General features: G+C 39.8%; 1 protein-coding gene across 1 annotated transcript in view; it reads right to left on the minus strand.

The window, feature by feature from the left end:
* The window catches only part of SGO1 (shugoshin 1), a 15,221-nt gene extending 7,874 nt beyond the window's left edge, over positions 1–7,347 (minus strand). The window contains exons 1-4 of the mRNA XM_004385295.2: positions 7,303–7,347; positions 6,246–6,394; positions 5,969–6,165; positions 613–689 (exon numbers count right to left, since the gene is read on the minus strand). Of these exons, the coding sequence (XP_004385352.1) occupies positions 613–689; positions 5,969–6,165; positions 6,246–6,387 (416 nt within the window). The 5' untranslated portion in view covers positions 6,388–6,394; positions 7,303–7,347. The remainder of the gene's footprint in view (positions 1–612; positions 690–5,968; positions 6,166–6,245; positions 6,395–7,302) is intronic.
* Positions 7,348–16,444: the final 9,097 nt, after the last annotated feature.

Genomic DNA, 16,444 nt, shown 5'->3' on the forward strand with positions numbered 1-16,444 from the left:
CTGGGCTAGAGTGATGTTAATGCTCTCTATCTTAATTGAGGTTTCGGTTTCACTGGCGTACACGTTAGTCAAAGTCATCAAACTGTGCGACTTAGACTTGTGCATTTTACCATATGTAATTATATCTCAATAAAACATAAACAAACAAAATACACTCCATTCAAGAAGAGATGGGGATGAGGGTATCTGGGATCTGACTGTGTTTAAAAGTAAAGTGGTCCAGCGAAACAGTGTGACAGCTATGTTAAATAAGGTGTTTATTATACTTCTTTTGTAACCAGACTATTTGTAGTACTGGCAAAACACCACCATTTGAATAACCCAATCCTTCTTAGAATAAAAACATGAGACAGAGAAAAATACTATGAAGGGACCAGTTTAAAAAGTTTAGAGAAGCTTTTTTTCCTAGCCATTAAGAAAGTAACTAAATATAAGAAAAAAAAAAAAAAAAGGTTTGGTTTGGCTATCCGTAACAGAATTTCAACATATCAAATTTTCTTAAATATATTCTCAATACAGCATTAGGCTCCAAAAGTAATTCAATATGATGCAAACTTCCTTTCATAAATACATCACAGATTATGATGATGGATAAAGAATTTTGATACTAACGGTAAATTCTTCACAGATAATTCCCCAGAGCTGTCATCATCATTAGAGTCCATTCCATAGGGACACACTTCCTGGTTCTGTTAATGTATGAAAACACAAGAAAACACTGTTACAACCGACGTATCCATAACAGAGCATTCATTTATTCAACAATAAACACTTACTGACAGTTTACTATGGAGCCAGGCACTGTTCTAGAAACTGGGACTATAGCTGCTAAAAAACAGATTAAGTCCTGCCCTCTTAAAGCTTACATTCTAATGCAAGGAGACAGAAAATAAAAAAAGAAAAAGAGACACATGAATAATTTCAGATAGCCATAAGTGCTCTGAAGAAAATACCTGGGGTGAAGTGACAGAGAGTTAACTGATGTTGGAGGATTCCTTTAGATCAGGTGACTTTGATGTGAAATCTGAAGAACATGAAGGAGTCAGCCACTGAAAGATCAGGGGGAAGAGAGGGCAGTGGAAATAGCAAATACAAAAGTCATGATGTAGGAAAAACCTTGCTGTGTTCAGGAACGCAAGGCTGTTGTAGCTGGACCATAGTCGCTAAGAAGAATTGTAGATTCCATGGAGAGGTCAGATAATGTAATACCTTGACAGCCATGAGTTTGAGTTTTGGTCTAAGTGTGATGGGAAGTCACTTAAATGTTAAGCAGGGAAGCAAAATGATCTAAGTTTTAAAAAGATCAATCTGGCAACTGTCTGAAGCATGGATTAGAAGGGGTCAAGCACAGAAGGAGTTAGGAGGCCATTATAGCAAATTAAGCAAGACATAAGCTAGGACTAGAATCTTTTAAAAAGGAGCCCTGGTGGTGCAGTGGTTAAGCACGTGGCTACTAACGAAAGGCTGGCAGTTTGAACCCATCAGCTGCTCCGTGGGAGAAAGATGTGGCAGGCTGCTCCAGTAACTATGAGTTGGAATCGACTCGACAGTACCTAATAACAATCTTCAGGAGTTGAAGCTCAGTGGTGGCCTTGAGATAATAAAGCTTGCTCAAAGACTGAATTAGTGGGGGGAAGGGGGATAGCGGCAACAAGGGAGAGGGATACGTCTTATGGTTTTGGCCTCAGCAAACGGGTAGGTTCCTTTACTGAAATGAGTAAGACTTATGGAGGGAGGTAGAAATACACGTTATCTTTGGAAAGGGCAAAGTAAAGAGTTGTGCTTTGGACAAAGTAGGCTTGAGATACTTTATAAACATTTAAGTGATGATATCAAGTAGTAGCCATGTGTGTACATGTGTGTATGTGTAAACATGTATATTTGTGTTCAGGTCTAGGGGTATAAATTCGGAAGTCACCAGCAGACAATGCAGTATTTAAAGCTATCAGAGAGGTAAGATAAGACAGATCTGGGACAAGTGTTATTTAAAAGTAAAGAAGCAGCCAGCAAAGGAGACTGACATGGAACAGAAAGGTAGAAAGAAAACTAGGGAAGTATGTCAAGAAAGTCAAGAGCTTAGAAAGTATTTCAAGCAAAAAGTAATCCCTGTGTTGAATATTACTGCAAGATAATATTCTTACTTCAAGTAAGAAGACAGAGTAGTGACCACTGAACTTGGTAATATGGAGGTTTTGGTGAACTTGACACAAAGTGACAATAGAATGGTAAGGATATAAGCCAGATAAGAGCGGGTTCAAGTGTGAATGGAAGCTGAGGAAGTGAAGACAGTGAGTGCACTGTGTTCTTTGGAAAAGCTGTGCTGTGAAGGGAAGCAGAGAAATGAGGGGATAGAGGAGGAGAGAGACCAGGAGAGACTTCTTTTCCTCTGAAGGTGAGAAATACTAAAACACATTTGTATGATGGCTGGAATGATCCAGTAGAGAAGGAGACATATGTTGGAAGAGAGGAGCAAACTTTCAAGTGCAAAGTTCTAGAGGAGGCAAGAGGAAGAGAAGGGAATCTGGTGCAAAGGGGAGGGCCTGGCCTTTGATAGGAGCAGGGACACTTATGCCACTGAAGATTACAGCCTTGGAAACCCTATGGGGCCAGCTCTACCCTGTCCTAGAGGGTCGCTAGGAGTTGGAATTGACTCGATGGCACACAACAACAATGGGAAGGAAGACGGAGAATGCAAGTATAGACATGAAGATTTGTACATGCATACTGAGATTCCTTAAAAGGCACTGTAATTTAGCTCTTTTTAAAAAAATTTTATGCACACAGAATATGCTAATCTTATGCGGAATGAGTTAAAACTGTTCATCAGATATAAAACAACCAGACATTTAATCCTGTTAAGTTTTAAATTTTAATATCAATATAGCTAATGTTCTGAAACTAGTCATATTATTGAAGGTTATAAAAGAGAAAAGGATATTTAACTATACAGTGATATAATTCAAAACTAAACTATTAAAAAGATCCATTATAAAATTTAAGGTTCAGAAAAAGCTATTAGAAATTACTTTCTGATTAATTCCTATAAGCTAACTACTGGTAGGCAAGAAAAACATTCTTATTATTAAAGCACTTTAAACTTCATTACTGTTAAATTAAGTTCATAAACATGGACGCACAAGTTCAGAATGATGGTTGAGAATGAGTAACACATTAAACAAATATATGGGGCAAAACAAACTCTGATGTTTTAGATACTAGGAATATATTCATGCCTCAGCTAACATTGACAAAGGGGAAAGGCCTGCGATTATCGAACTTCCCCCCTAATAGTTTTGTGATCATTTCATTGGATACTCAGTTTACACTATTTCTTCTGTGTGACTTCAGCAAAAGCTTTAGAAAGGGAGGAGGAAGACTGGAGGGACTTTTTTACTCACTAGTTACTAAACAACAGGGAAGAAAAAAACAAAAACTAGGAAAGATTACATTTAGAAGAAAAAATTTTTTAAATATTTTAACCTTCATATTAAAGTGAAGAAGTCATATCTAATCTTTGTAGAGGCAATCTCAACTATACTGTATATGTGAGCCCTGGTGGCACAGTGGTTAAGCACTTGGCTGATAACTGAAAGGTCAGCGGCTCGAACACACTAGCCACTCCTCTGGACAAAGATGTGGCAGTCTGCTTTCATAAAGATTACAGCCTTAGAAACCCTATGGGGCAGTTCTGCCCTGTCCTACAGGGTCGCTATGAGTCGGAATCGACTCGACGGCAATGGGTACATATAATATACATATTACACTGAATGAGCTAAACAACCAGAAATTTAATCCTGCTAAAAGTTTTGTATTTATTGATACTAAATTTTAATATCAATATAGCTAATGTTCTGGTATTAGTGCTATTATTGAAGATAAATAATATTCATATTTGTATATTACATATGTGTGTTGTCTATACACATACACATTCTATATATCATACATTAAAAAATACGGAATCACCTTTGTTGCAAAGAAGCAAGGACTCTTTTACTGACTCCTCCTGTCAATGGATAAGCAGTGTTAACTACTTTCTCAGCTCCTCCCACACGCTTACCCCAATCACCATTGTATGGCTTTCTTTTCTGGCCTTCTGGACTGCGTGCCAGTGCAACTGTCTTCACTGGCACAGCAAATGGATGGCAGGAAGGAAGTAGATTTTGTTCTGTGAACACCTGACACTCACCACTGCTTTTCTCTTTCTCTGCCCCATGCAGTTTCCCTGGCAGTGGCTTCTGGGAAAAAGAAAGGAGCAACTGGCTCATCATAGCTCCTCTCAGGACTAGCGTGCAATGAGACACAAAGAATATCCTAAATTACTTTCTCCGTGTGTGCTATATTTTGGCTGGCAGGACCGTACTCGAGCCCCTTCTATACAACCTTGAACATAAACAGAATCAGATTAAAAAGTGTTTTTTAACAAAAGTGTTCAAGATATTTCTTGTTTGGAAGTTAATGTAAGTCTTCCATATTTACCCAACTAGTAGGTAAGTAGGATTCCTCAAAAAGCACTTAAATATTCCCCATCCCCCTAATAAAGTCAGTTCTTATAGAAATCCATTGGACAGCCAAACTACATAGAAAACCAAGAGTTACGGCATTAATCAAACCTTTTGAACTAATCCAATTCAACTACCACTTTTAGACCTTTAGCTTAGTGGCCTTACCTTTGACTCATTTAGTTCAACATTCAAAGGGATGCAATGCTAACAAAGGGGCAAGGCAGGCAAACCCCACTTTTGTCATTGACTGCATGGCAAGATCAGCATGAATCCAATTTCCAGCTGGAAATAGATCCAAGCCTCACCTTCCCACATCTCCATACTTTGTCGCCAGCCACCTACTTCCATGGCAATTCCTCTCTCTGACCCTAACCACCCAGAGTTCGATCTAGAATTCATCCTCAGCTACCTGGAGCTGGGTCGAAACATCCCTGGCCACCCGAGGCCAGGACACAGGGGACGAGACATAGGCTCGGGAGTCTGCACAACTCCCTGCACTTCAGACCAGGTGACCTCTCTCTCTCTAGTCCCGAGACTAGGCCACAAGTTCTAAGGACTGTCCTTCATCAACTGCCCATGCAGCCTTTCTCTGTCCACCAGCCACCCAAAGCTGGGTTCCTCATGAGTTAGGACAGTCCTTCAGACTGACTATGTAGGCCTCCTTTGAATTAGCTACACCAAGCTAAGTCAGAGCCTCATTGCCCTTTGTGTATTCGTTAATTCTCTGTAACAGCTGACAAAATTCACAGACTATTACCTATACGTACAGTTACCCATTTGTTATAACCAGAAAGGATACAAATGAAGAGACGCATCAGGCAATGTCTGGGAGAGTTCCTGGCACAGGGTCCCCGCTGTCTCCAGGAACATGCTGCACCTTCTCCTGTGCATGCATGTTCTCACCAATCTAGGAGGCCCCAAAAAGAGAGCTCCAAGGTCCAGGATCCTTTAGTCATTGAGAACTCAGTGAATATGCATCACTGGGGCCTTAATGCACAGTTATGATCATCCAATCAGTAAATATGCAAGATACATCTTGCCCCCTCTCTTCCAGAAGTTACCTCAGCAGGCATGGAGCCTGTGTCAGCCCCTACTTGCCTGGCTGTTTTGGAAAACAAAAGCACCTTAATTGTTCAGGCTATTTTCAAAAACCAGATACAAAAGGCCAAATCCAATTCTGTCTCACAGGGACCAATGGAGGAAAAGTTTAAGCTATTTCTTCTGCACTTTGTCTTGCTACCTGCTTTCAGAACTAAGTTAGACAATCACAGGCCTCAATCATCTTTATGTGTGAAGCTTTGTTAATTGACCAGACACAATAGTTTGGCTGGAGTTCTGTACAAGGATATGTTTGAATCAATTTACTGATAACAGACTATCAACTGATTTAAATAATTGATCTAAACTACTGATTCATGAGCTTGACTTTTTTTCTAAGAAACCAGCCTTTGTAATAAAAATACCTGAGCAGGTTCTTCTGTTTGACGTGAAGTAAATTTTTCTTTCAATGCATATAGCTGACATGCTAGGTAGTAACATTCTTTTCTTAGCTGTAGGATGATATCTTGGGCTTCTTTCACTTTGGATTTTTCATTTTCCAAAGCCAAAACTAACATTCTATTGTTGTCCTGATAATTTTTCAGCAGTGTGGAAGTGTTGCCTAAAAGAGGATTAAAAAATTGTATTAGTGACTAAGTCTAAATTTTAAAAACGATGCAAAAGGTCATGAAAATCTCTTACTGGTTATCTGGCATGGCGCAACTACAAAAGACTTGCGTTTGCCAATCTGTGACAAATTTTTATTCCTTTTCTCTTTCATTCGTTTCTTTATGTCTTCAAGACTATCCTGAAAGGACTTTTTAAGACACCGCTCCTTGGCCATCTTCTGGCTAGGAATTAAAAAAAAAAAAAAATTAATCTTTCGAAGGGGCAACATTGTTATAAAATTTAAGACTGAAAACACAGGTTGTCCATAAAGAATTGACTACATAGATAGCTAACCTGGCACTAGCCTAGATTTTGATGCTTTTGAAAAAGTCTTCCCTATTACATTTAATCAAATTAAAATCACAAAAGAAATGTGTCGCATCCTAAGTTTTATTCCGTGTCTAGACGGATGCTTTTTAACAGGGGGCGTGGTAGAGAGAATGAATGAAAACAGACAGGCGGGAAGTCGGTCTCCATCTGCGACGCATTCTCATAAGGGGTCTTAATTCAAAAGAACTTGGGAAGAACGTGGGATATTTGATCTCCGTCTATAATTCTCTCATCGGGTTTGCCGCCGACACAGCCAGGTAGGACTCTAGTCAGCGCCGGTTTCTCCAGGGTAACCGACGAAGTAAAGGCGTGAACAACGAGGGAAGGACGGTAACAGCACTTCACAAAGTAAAGTTGCTAATCTGTGTACCCTTACGGTGAGCCTGGCTTTTAACTAACGTAAGTGCTTCATTTACATAACTTAATCCACACAACACCACAAGGTAGGAGGTTCAGGTCCCCATTTATTTAACAAAAGAGGAAAGGAGCATCGGAAGGCGCAGGTCGGGTGGCTGAGCAGAGATAGTCACCCGGTTTGCCCGACTCCACAGTCCGAACTTTTGGCCACCTAACTAAGATCGACAGAGACCCCTGAGGGAGGCGCAACAGGGGTCACGACGCCCCAGGTCCACACCTGAAACCCTGCGGCCTCCTTTTTCCCCCGAGGGGCTCCAGGAAAGCCGGGGGGTAGGGGGTGGGGAGAGGAGTGCTGGAAGCGGACACCGCGATCAGCGTCCTGCGGGCGCGTGCAGAACAGTACCTTGGCCGCCACCTCTGCCGCCGCCGTCGCCCTCCTCACATTCCAAGACTCGGCGAGACTGTCCGCCGTGCGCGAGTCTCAGGCCCGGTACCCCCCAGGGCTCTGCCACCGTCTCCCTTCTCCCGCGACTTCCGCGGCCACATTCGAAATTTTCCGCTGGGATCACCCATTGGCTGGCTGAGAGGAGACCACGTGATACGACGGAGCCAAAGTCAGTCACTAGCGCCGGGAGAGTCCCGCCCCTCCGTGAGGCACCACGTGACACAGTCCAGCGCTTGCGCATCCGGGCATCCCGACGCAGCCCCGGGGGCGGAGCCATTAGTCCAGCCGCAGGAGCTGCTGAGAGTTTTCTCTGCATTGTCTCTGGGATTTTAGCTGTCGCGGCCTTTAAAACCAAAAACCAAACCCGTTGCGGTGGAGTTGATTCTGACTTATAGCGACGTATAGGACAGAGTAGAACTGCCCCAGCGGGTTTCCAAGGCCGAAATCTTCTCTGAAGCCGACTGCCCAATCTTTCTCCCGCGGAGCAGCTGGTGGGTTCCAGCCGCCGGCCTTTCGGTTAGCAGCAGAGCGCTTTAACCACTGTGCCACCGGGACTCCTCTGAGATCTTTAAGGAGGAGTAATTTAGGTCGTTCAGAACCATCCTGTTTCTTTAGGCTAACAGCTTCTCCGCGGTTGCGCTCAAGGACTCCCTCTTCTGATAAGAATGTCATTGGTTCGTAGCCAGCCCAAGTAGTCAGTCCGCTACACAGCGGTAGCTTTTAGGGAAATTAAAACAAAACAGGGAGGAAATTTTGGATTAACGAGATATTATTAGGGAAAGTGATGATATCTGAGCTATTCAGCTTTTGTACCAGGTTCTTTATCTTTGCTATTCTCTTTGGCTCTTTATCCTTAAGGATATCCTACGAGCGTCCGTCCAGTTACCTAGCCAGAAGCCTAGGGAATCATCCCTCCTGATTATTTTCCCTCAGTCCTTCCACGTCCAGTCACCCAGTTCTGTCAATTTGACTTTCTAAGTATTTCCGACGTCCACCTACTTTGTACCATTCCCCAAATTCAGCCTCCTACTACCTCTTTGCTTGAACTGCACCAGGCCCAGTGGCGTCTGAGTCGACTCTGCTCCGGTATGTTTTTCATAGCCAGAGAGACATTTTTACAAAGCAAATCTGATCACGTCACTCCCCTGCTTGAAACCTTTCAGTGGCTCCCCATTGCATTTGAGATGAAGTTGGGACTCCTTAAGGTGTTTGGTCCTTAAGGAACCTCATGGTCCCTGGTTCTTCCTCTTCTGAATTTTCTTTCATTTCTTTGAAATTCTTCTTGCTGCCTTTGCCCATGTTACTCTCTCAAAGTCTTTCCTCCTCCTTGACATGACTTATTCATCTGCGGGTATCACTGTAAAAGGTGAGTTCTTCCAGAAAGCCTTATCTGTCCCCAGAGCCCTCTTAGTACTCTGCTTTGTATTCTCTGAGCGCCCTACACTTTCACTTTGGTACTCCTGGTGGCCTTCACTTGTCATTGCCTGTTTTTTAAAGTTGCATAAGGGTAGGAACTATATCTGCCTTGTTCATAGTTAAATCTTTAGCACCTTGTTAGCAATTTGAAGTCAATACATATTCACTGCAATAATAAAGGAATGAATAAATGAAACCTAACAATTGCTTTGAATCTAGGCATTCATTCTAAAGAATTTTTTTAATGATAACTAACATTTACGTAGTGCTAACTCTCCTCACCTTAGTCTAAAGTCTCTCAGCTTCAGTGGAAAAAATTACAACATGCTTCCGCAACCAACAACTCCTTTGTTTCTAAGTGTCATCCACCAGATCACCTCTGTTAGTCTTTAGTTTACTAACATTGGGCAATGTGGCTCATTTGTTGGAGAATCATCAAGAAGGAAGGAGCAGAGAGGCTTTTTGTTTACTGAGGCCAGAGGGTATGAAGCGGAAAGTGAGGGTGGGGTGGGTTTCATGGGCATGAGATACACAGATAGCTGCCAACAAGCCAACTCTGATTCATGGGAACCTTATGTACAATAGAATGATATATGGCTGGTCCTGTGTCATCCTTACGATCTCTGGCATGTTCAAGTCTATCATTTTGGCTATTGTGCCAATCCATCTCACTGAGTGTCTCCCTCACCCATGATGGTCCTCTGCTTCACAACATGTCCTCCTCCAGCCATTGATTTGTCCTGATGACATCGCCAAAGCAAGCAAGTTGGATAGTGTTATGTTGTGATCCATAAGGTTTTCATTGGCTGATTTTTGGAAGTAGATCACCAGGCCTTTCTTCCTACTCTGACTTAGTCTAGAAGCTGCACTGAAACCTGCTCACCATGGATGACCCTGCTGATATTTGAAATACCAGTGGCATAGCTTCCAGCATCAGAGTAACACACAAACCATCACAGGATGACAAATTGACAGATAGGTAGTGGGCATGGGCACGAGACCTGTGCAGTTGTATAGAATGCCACACTCAGAAGGTCTCTGTGCTTGGTTTAATGCTCTGCTGTTAAAAATTCTTAACAGTTTTGTTTCTGAACATGGCATATCTTCACTTTGAGTCTTGCTGAGCAACCATGCATTGTTGGTCCACTGGAATTCTGTGCTCACGTTCTGTATTAACACACCTATGACAGGATGTACAGGGCTGCTAACAGCCCTAAGAAGCCGTGTTTTCCTTTTGAATCAGAACTTGCTTTGAATGCAGAAAGAAGGCAGTGGTGCTCTATGAAACACAAATGGTTGCAATAGCTTATCATATGTTTAAACTTCTATTGTTGTTAGGTGCCGTTGAGTCAACTCCAACTCATAGCGACCTGATGTATAACAGAAGAAAACATTGCCTGGTTCTATGCCATCTTCATGATCATGGTATATGTGAGTTAATGTTTTTGGCTATTATGTCACTCTATCTCATTGAGCATTTCCCTTGTTTTCACAGACCCTCTATCATTTAGCTGACAAGGTGTTAACCTATAGAAGGGGAACCCCATTAGTCAAAATTCCTTCTTTAGTAGATATTTAGAATATTTATGGCATAATTCAAGTTAACATCTTAAAAATCTTTCCCTAGAATAATAGTGAATATTTGTAGTGGCATTACATCGAAAGTTTTTCAAAATGTGAACGCATGTTGTCTTAGTTACCTAGTGCTGCTATAACACAAATACCAAGTGAGTGGCTTTGAAGAACAGAAATTTATTTTCCCACAGTTTTGGAGGCTAAAAGTCTAAATCAGGGTCTTGGCTGTGTTGATTCCTTCCTTGTCGGTAGCCCAAGGCATTCCTTGGTTCCTTGGCGTTCCTTGGCTTGTAGACGATCCTCACATGATGTCTTTTCTTGTGTGTGTCTCTGTGTCTATTTTTTTTTATAATTCAGAAGTGATTAAGTTTAGGATCCACGCTACACTGGTATGACCTCATTAACGTAACAAGAAAAGCCGTATTATCAAACAGCATCACATCCACAGGTACAAGCTCCAGGAATTAAACACATATTTTGGGGGGGACACAATTCAGTCCATAACACATGTTATTTCTTATTTCATTATATGATATATTTAGATATAACAGATGTTCACATTCTGCCCAACGAGTTTCTAAAAATCCCATCAGAACTGCTTACGATTATGTATCTGCTTTGTTCCTAACATTTATTACTATGTATGTATTTTACTGACTTTGTCATCAAAACCTTTGGTGACTGTATTTTTTTGGTACCTAATTATATTGGTTTAATGCTTTCTTATAGCTTAATAGTAGCAGGCTATGGAGAACCCATTACATGCACAGAGTAGATAGAAAGGCTAAAGGAATTGATACCATTTAATGTTGTTCTTTGCATGTTTCAGAAATATGTGTTGCTTTCATAGGATTGTAATTTATCATAGGGCAGAATCCATGCTCTGTAGCTTTTGCAGCAGTTCCCATTTCTTAGCACAGTGCGGAGTCACATACAAGCTTTGACTGTCTGATTCCAGGGTCTGTGTCCTTAATCACAACGCTATATACTTAAATTTAAATGCATTTAAATTTATTAATGTTGCTTTGACATTTCATCAGTCTGCTAAAGTGTCTGAAGGTATACCACAAACCAAGCATTGTTATTCTGTCCAATTTTCTATATCTTAACTTGTTTCTAACTTTGTTGTAAATATTAGATAATTTGTAGTCCCTTCAAAATGGTTCCATAGTAAGAGCACAGTTGGAATAATTTGAGACATGTAATCATTAAATCATCACAATAGAAACAATCTGACTATTCTCCTGTTACGGATTGAATTGTGTCCTCCCAAAATGTGTGTCAGTTTGGCTTGGCCATGATTCCCAGTCTTGTGTGATTGTCCACCATTTTGTTCTCTGATTTTCCTGTGTTGTAAATCCTACCTCTATAATGTTAATGAGACAGGATTAGAGGCAGTTATGTTAATGGAGCAGGACTCAGTCTACAAGATTAGGTTGCATGTTGAGTCAGTCTCTTTTGAGATATAAAAGAGAATCGAGCAGAGAGACGGGACCTCATTACCACCAAGCAAGAAGAGTCAGGATTGTGTGTCCTTTGGACCTGGGGTCCCTACGCCGAGAAGCTCCTAGACCAGGGGAAGATTGATGACAAAGACCTTTCCGCAGAGCCACAGACAGAGAAAGCCTTCCCCTGGAGCTGGCACCCTGAATTAGGACTTCTGGTCTCCTAGACTGTGAGAAGAGTTAGTTTCTGTTTGTTAAAGCCATCCACTTGTGGTATTTCTGTTATAGCAGCACTAGATAACTAAGACATCTCCTTATCTCTTTTCTGAAGTTATTATTATTCCTTCAAATATTTGGGATTGCTTATTAAGTAAAATAAGCACCCTAGGTGGCACAAATGTTTGCACTCGGCTACTAACCAAAAGACTGGAAGTTTGAATCTACCCAGTGGTGTCATGGAAGGAAAGCCTGGAGATCTACTTCTGTAAGATTACAGTCATTAAAAACTGCATGTGACTCCACACTTACTAGACTGACCATCTAAGCCTCAATTTCTCCATCTGTAAAAATAGGTTTAATATCAGTGCCAACTTCATAGGCACAATATGAGGATAAAATGAGTTACTACATACAAATCATTAGCATAATCTCCTACCAATTTTAGAACATTTTCATCAACCCCAAAAGAAACTCATACCCATTAGCAGTCCCTCCTCATTTCTCCCCATCCATCCCCCACGACCCCAGCCCTAGGCAACCACTAATCTACTTTCTGTCTCTATAAATTTGCCTATTTTGAATATTTCATAGAAATGGATCATAAAATAAGCAGCCTTTTGTGACTGGCCCCTTTTGTTTAGCATAATGTTTTTAAGGTTCACTCATGTTGTAGCGGGTATCAGTAGTACTTCATTCCTTTTTATTGCTGAATTATATTCCGTTGTATAGATATGCTACATTTTATTTATCCATTCATCCACTGATGGACGTTTAGGTTGTTTCCACTTTTGGCTGTTATGAATAATGCTGCTATGCACATTTGTGTACAAGTTTTTGTACAGACATATGCTTTCATTTTTCTTGGGTATATAACTAGGAGTGGAATTGCTGGTTTGAATTGGTAACGCTGTGTTTGACCTTTTGAAGAACTGCCAAACTGTTTTCCAAAGTGGCCGTATCATTTTATATTCTCACCAGCAGTGTAATGAGGATTCCAATTTCTCTACTTTCTTGTCAAACTTGTTATCTGTCTTTTCAATTATAGTCATCCTAGTAGGTGTGAAGTGGCATTTCATTGTGATTTTGATTTGTTTCCTTGATGGCTGAGGATGTTGGTCATCTTTTCATGTGCTTATTGGTCATTGTATACTTTCGCTGGAAAATGTCTGTTCAGATCCTTTGTCCCTTTTTAATTGGGCTGTCTTTTTATTATTGTATATCTTTGTATATTTTAGATACAAGTCCCTTATCAGCTATAAGATTTGTAAAATTTCTCTCCTGTGGGTTGTCTTTTCTTGTTTTTGATGGTGTTCTTTTAAACATAAATTTTTTAAATTTTGATAAAGCTCAACTTATCTATTTTTTGTTGTTGTTGTTTGAGCTTTCGGTGTCATATCTAAGAAGCCATTGCCTAATCCAAGGTCATGAAGATTTACACCTATGTTTTCTTCCAAGAGTTTTATAGTTTTAGCTCTTACACTTTTGGTTTGTCTTGACTGTGGTGGTGGATACATAAACCTACACAGGTAATAATGTAGAACTTAACACACACACACACACACACACCAGATGACTACAAGTAAAACTGGGGAAACCTGAATAAGATTGGTGGATTGTATCAATGTCAGTATTCTGGATGTGATTATTATACTATGTTGTTGTTGTTGTGTGCTGTCTAGTCAATTCCAAATCATAGCAACCCTGTAGGGCAGAGTAGAACTGCCTAGTAGGGCTTTCTAGGCTGTAATCTTTACGGGAGCAGATCATCAGGTCTTTTCTTTTGCAGAGCTGCTGGTGGGTTTGAACTGCCAACCTTTTGTTTAGCAGCTGAGTGCTTAACCACTGCACCATCAGTTTTGCAAAATGTTACCATTGGGGGATATTGGGCAAAGTGTGCAAGAGATTTCTCTGTATTACTGGTTGCAACTCATTGTGAATTTATAATTATCAATAAAAATTTCAATTAAAAAAATTATCTATGGAAGCTGCTACTTTTACTTTTCTTGCCTAATTCATGGTAAGCCAGAAAAACCAAACCTGTTGCTGTTGAGTCGATTCCAAATCATAGCGGCCCTATAAGACAGAGTAGAACTGCCCCATAGGGTTTCTAAGGCTATAAATCTTTATGGAAGCAGACTGCCATATCTTTCTCCCATGAAGTGGCAGGTGGGTTCAAACCACCAACCTTTTGGTTAGCAGCTGGCCACTTAACCACTGCGCCACCAGGGTTCCGTTAACTCATGGTAAACCAAAACCAAACGCGTTGCTGTCAAGTCGATTCCAACTCATAGTGACCCATGAATAAATATGAATTTGCATCAAAAAGAAGGGGAAAATAATAGTAAAGAAACCAGGCAAATTAAAAGCACTGTGTAGGGGGAATAGGTAATTACTGTGTTTAAAAATAATCAACAGGCATGTAATAGTTTTGGTGCTAGTTCTAAATACATACATAATAGTGTTTCAACATGTAGTACTGATACTGATATCCACTAAGTGCTTAATCACAGTGGCATATGTAAGTGAAAATTTAGTGGGTAGAAATAATTTTAGGTAGGCCAATAACTTTTTAGATGTATTTGCATGTTGGAATGTGCTATACTTAACATGTATATACTAATATATACTTGGAAACCCTGGTGACGTAGTGGTTAAGCTCTATGGCTGCTAACCAAAAGGTCGGCAGTTTGAATCCACCAGGTGCTCCTTGGAAACCCTATGGGGCAGTTCTACTCTGTCCTATAGGGTCACTATGAGTTGGAATCGACTCGACGGCGGGCAACAGGTTTTAGGTTTTTTAAATATATACTTAATATGTAATAGTAATAAGTGAATGAAATCACAAATTATCTAATAACCTCTTGAAGTTTTCCAAACGAATCTTGTCTGGATGACATGTTTTTGCTAAGCTTTAATCTTTTTTCTTTTAAAAAGACAGCTGCTAATATGCAATTAGCTGTGTTCTTGAATATGATGAGAAAAACCATCAGGTACCATATTAATGCAAATTATTTTAATAAGTACAAGGCAAAAGGGCACAATAATCCTTTGTGGCTGTATTCTTCTTTGGGAGAGGTCAGGAGAATATCAGCTTGAGTTCTGTCATTTTATCTACTTACTTTGCTTGTGTTCTTAAAAACACTTCATAAAACTTCTTAGGTGACAAGTTAAGCAGAGCATTAAATGGAATGCTAATGATAAATTATTTGTAAATGTCTATGTTAAGGTTTTTTTAAAAAAATTAGTTTAAATTTACCGTGGAATATAAGGTTTCTTTGTTTATCATGCATTTAAAATAATATTTATGAGTTTCTTTAATATAGAAAAAACTTATAAAAGATTGGGTATAATTCTCCACACAGATAACCTTTGTTATATTATTAAAAATAAAGTAATATTTTATATATTATATTTATTATTATATAACTATATAATAAATATAATATTATATAATAAATATGCATAGATGTGGCAGGAAAAATTGTGAGACTTTGAAATAGGTAAAAAGATTACTGAATATCCTGTCTAGTGACTGCTTCCAGTTTAATAATCTACCCTTTGATTGTTTTGGAGCTATTTTACAACTTTGTATATTGTGGAAAACTGATAAAAATGCAAATGATTCTTGGCCATAGAAGTGCAAATGAGTCGTGTCCAGAGGAATGAGATTGATTATTGCCCTGAGGATAGATCTGTTTTGTAGTCATTTGTAAATTCATGTCAGCATTCCTGATTGCCCATATATGTGCGTTTCTTTGAATTGTCTTTTGAACTGGTTATAACACGTTACTGGTCTTTTAACTAATTAATGAGTTAAATCTCTGACATTTTTCGTTTTGTATTTGTATGAGAGTCATGATTTTATCTTTTTGTTAATATCCTTTAATAGATGGCTATACCATTCAAACAGTACAAAATGGGACAAAATGAAAAGTGAACGTCTCCTGTCGAGTCTCACCTTTCTGGACCTTACAGTCCAACAGTGAAGACTAATATTTAACAAATAATCTAAAATCACAGTTCTAATGTTGTTAGGTATTGTCAATTTCGACTCATAACGACCCCATGGGACAGAGTAGAACTGCCCCATAGGGTTTTCTAGGATGTAATCTTTATGGGAGCAGATCACCAGCCCTTTCTCCTGCAGAGCTACTGGGTGGTTTCGAACCACCAGCCTTTTGGTTAGCAGCTGAGCCCTTAACCGTTGCACCACCAGGGATCCATTATTCTAATTAATTTGATTAAAAAAATGCAAACAGTATGATGAGAGCAATAATAGTGTGACTGTATCTAGCGAGGGCAATCTGGAAAAGCTTCTTTGAAGTAGTAACAAGTGGGCTAAGATGGGAAAATGAGTCAAAGAAGAGAAAACCATTAATTAGGAATATATATAAAATGGGACTCAATTGTCCTTCTATGTAACTTCCTTTAATAGTGCTTGGATG

This window comes from Trichechus manatus, unplaced genomic scaffold, assembly GCF_000243295.1.
Source record: "Trichechus manatus latirostris isolate Lorelei unplaced genomic scaffold, TriManLat1.0 scaffold00136, whole genome shotgun sequence".
NCBI classification, from domain to species: Eukaryota; Metazoa; Chordata; class Mammalia; order Sirenia; family Trichechidae; genus Trichechus; species Trichechus manatus.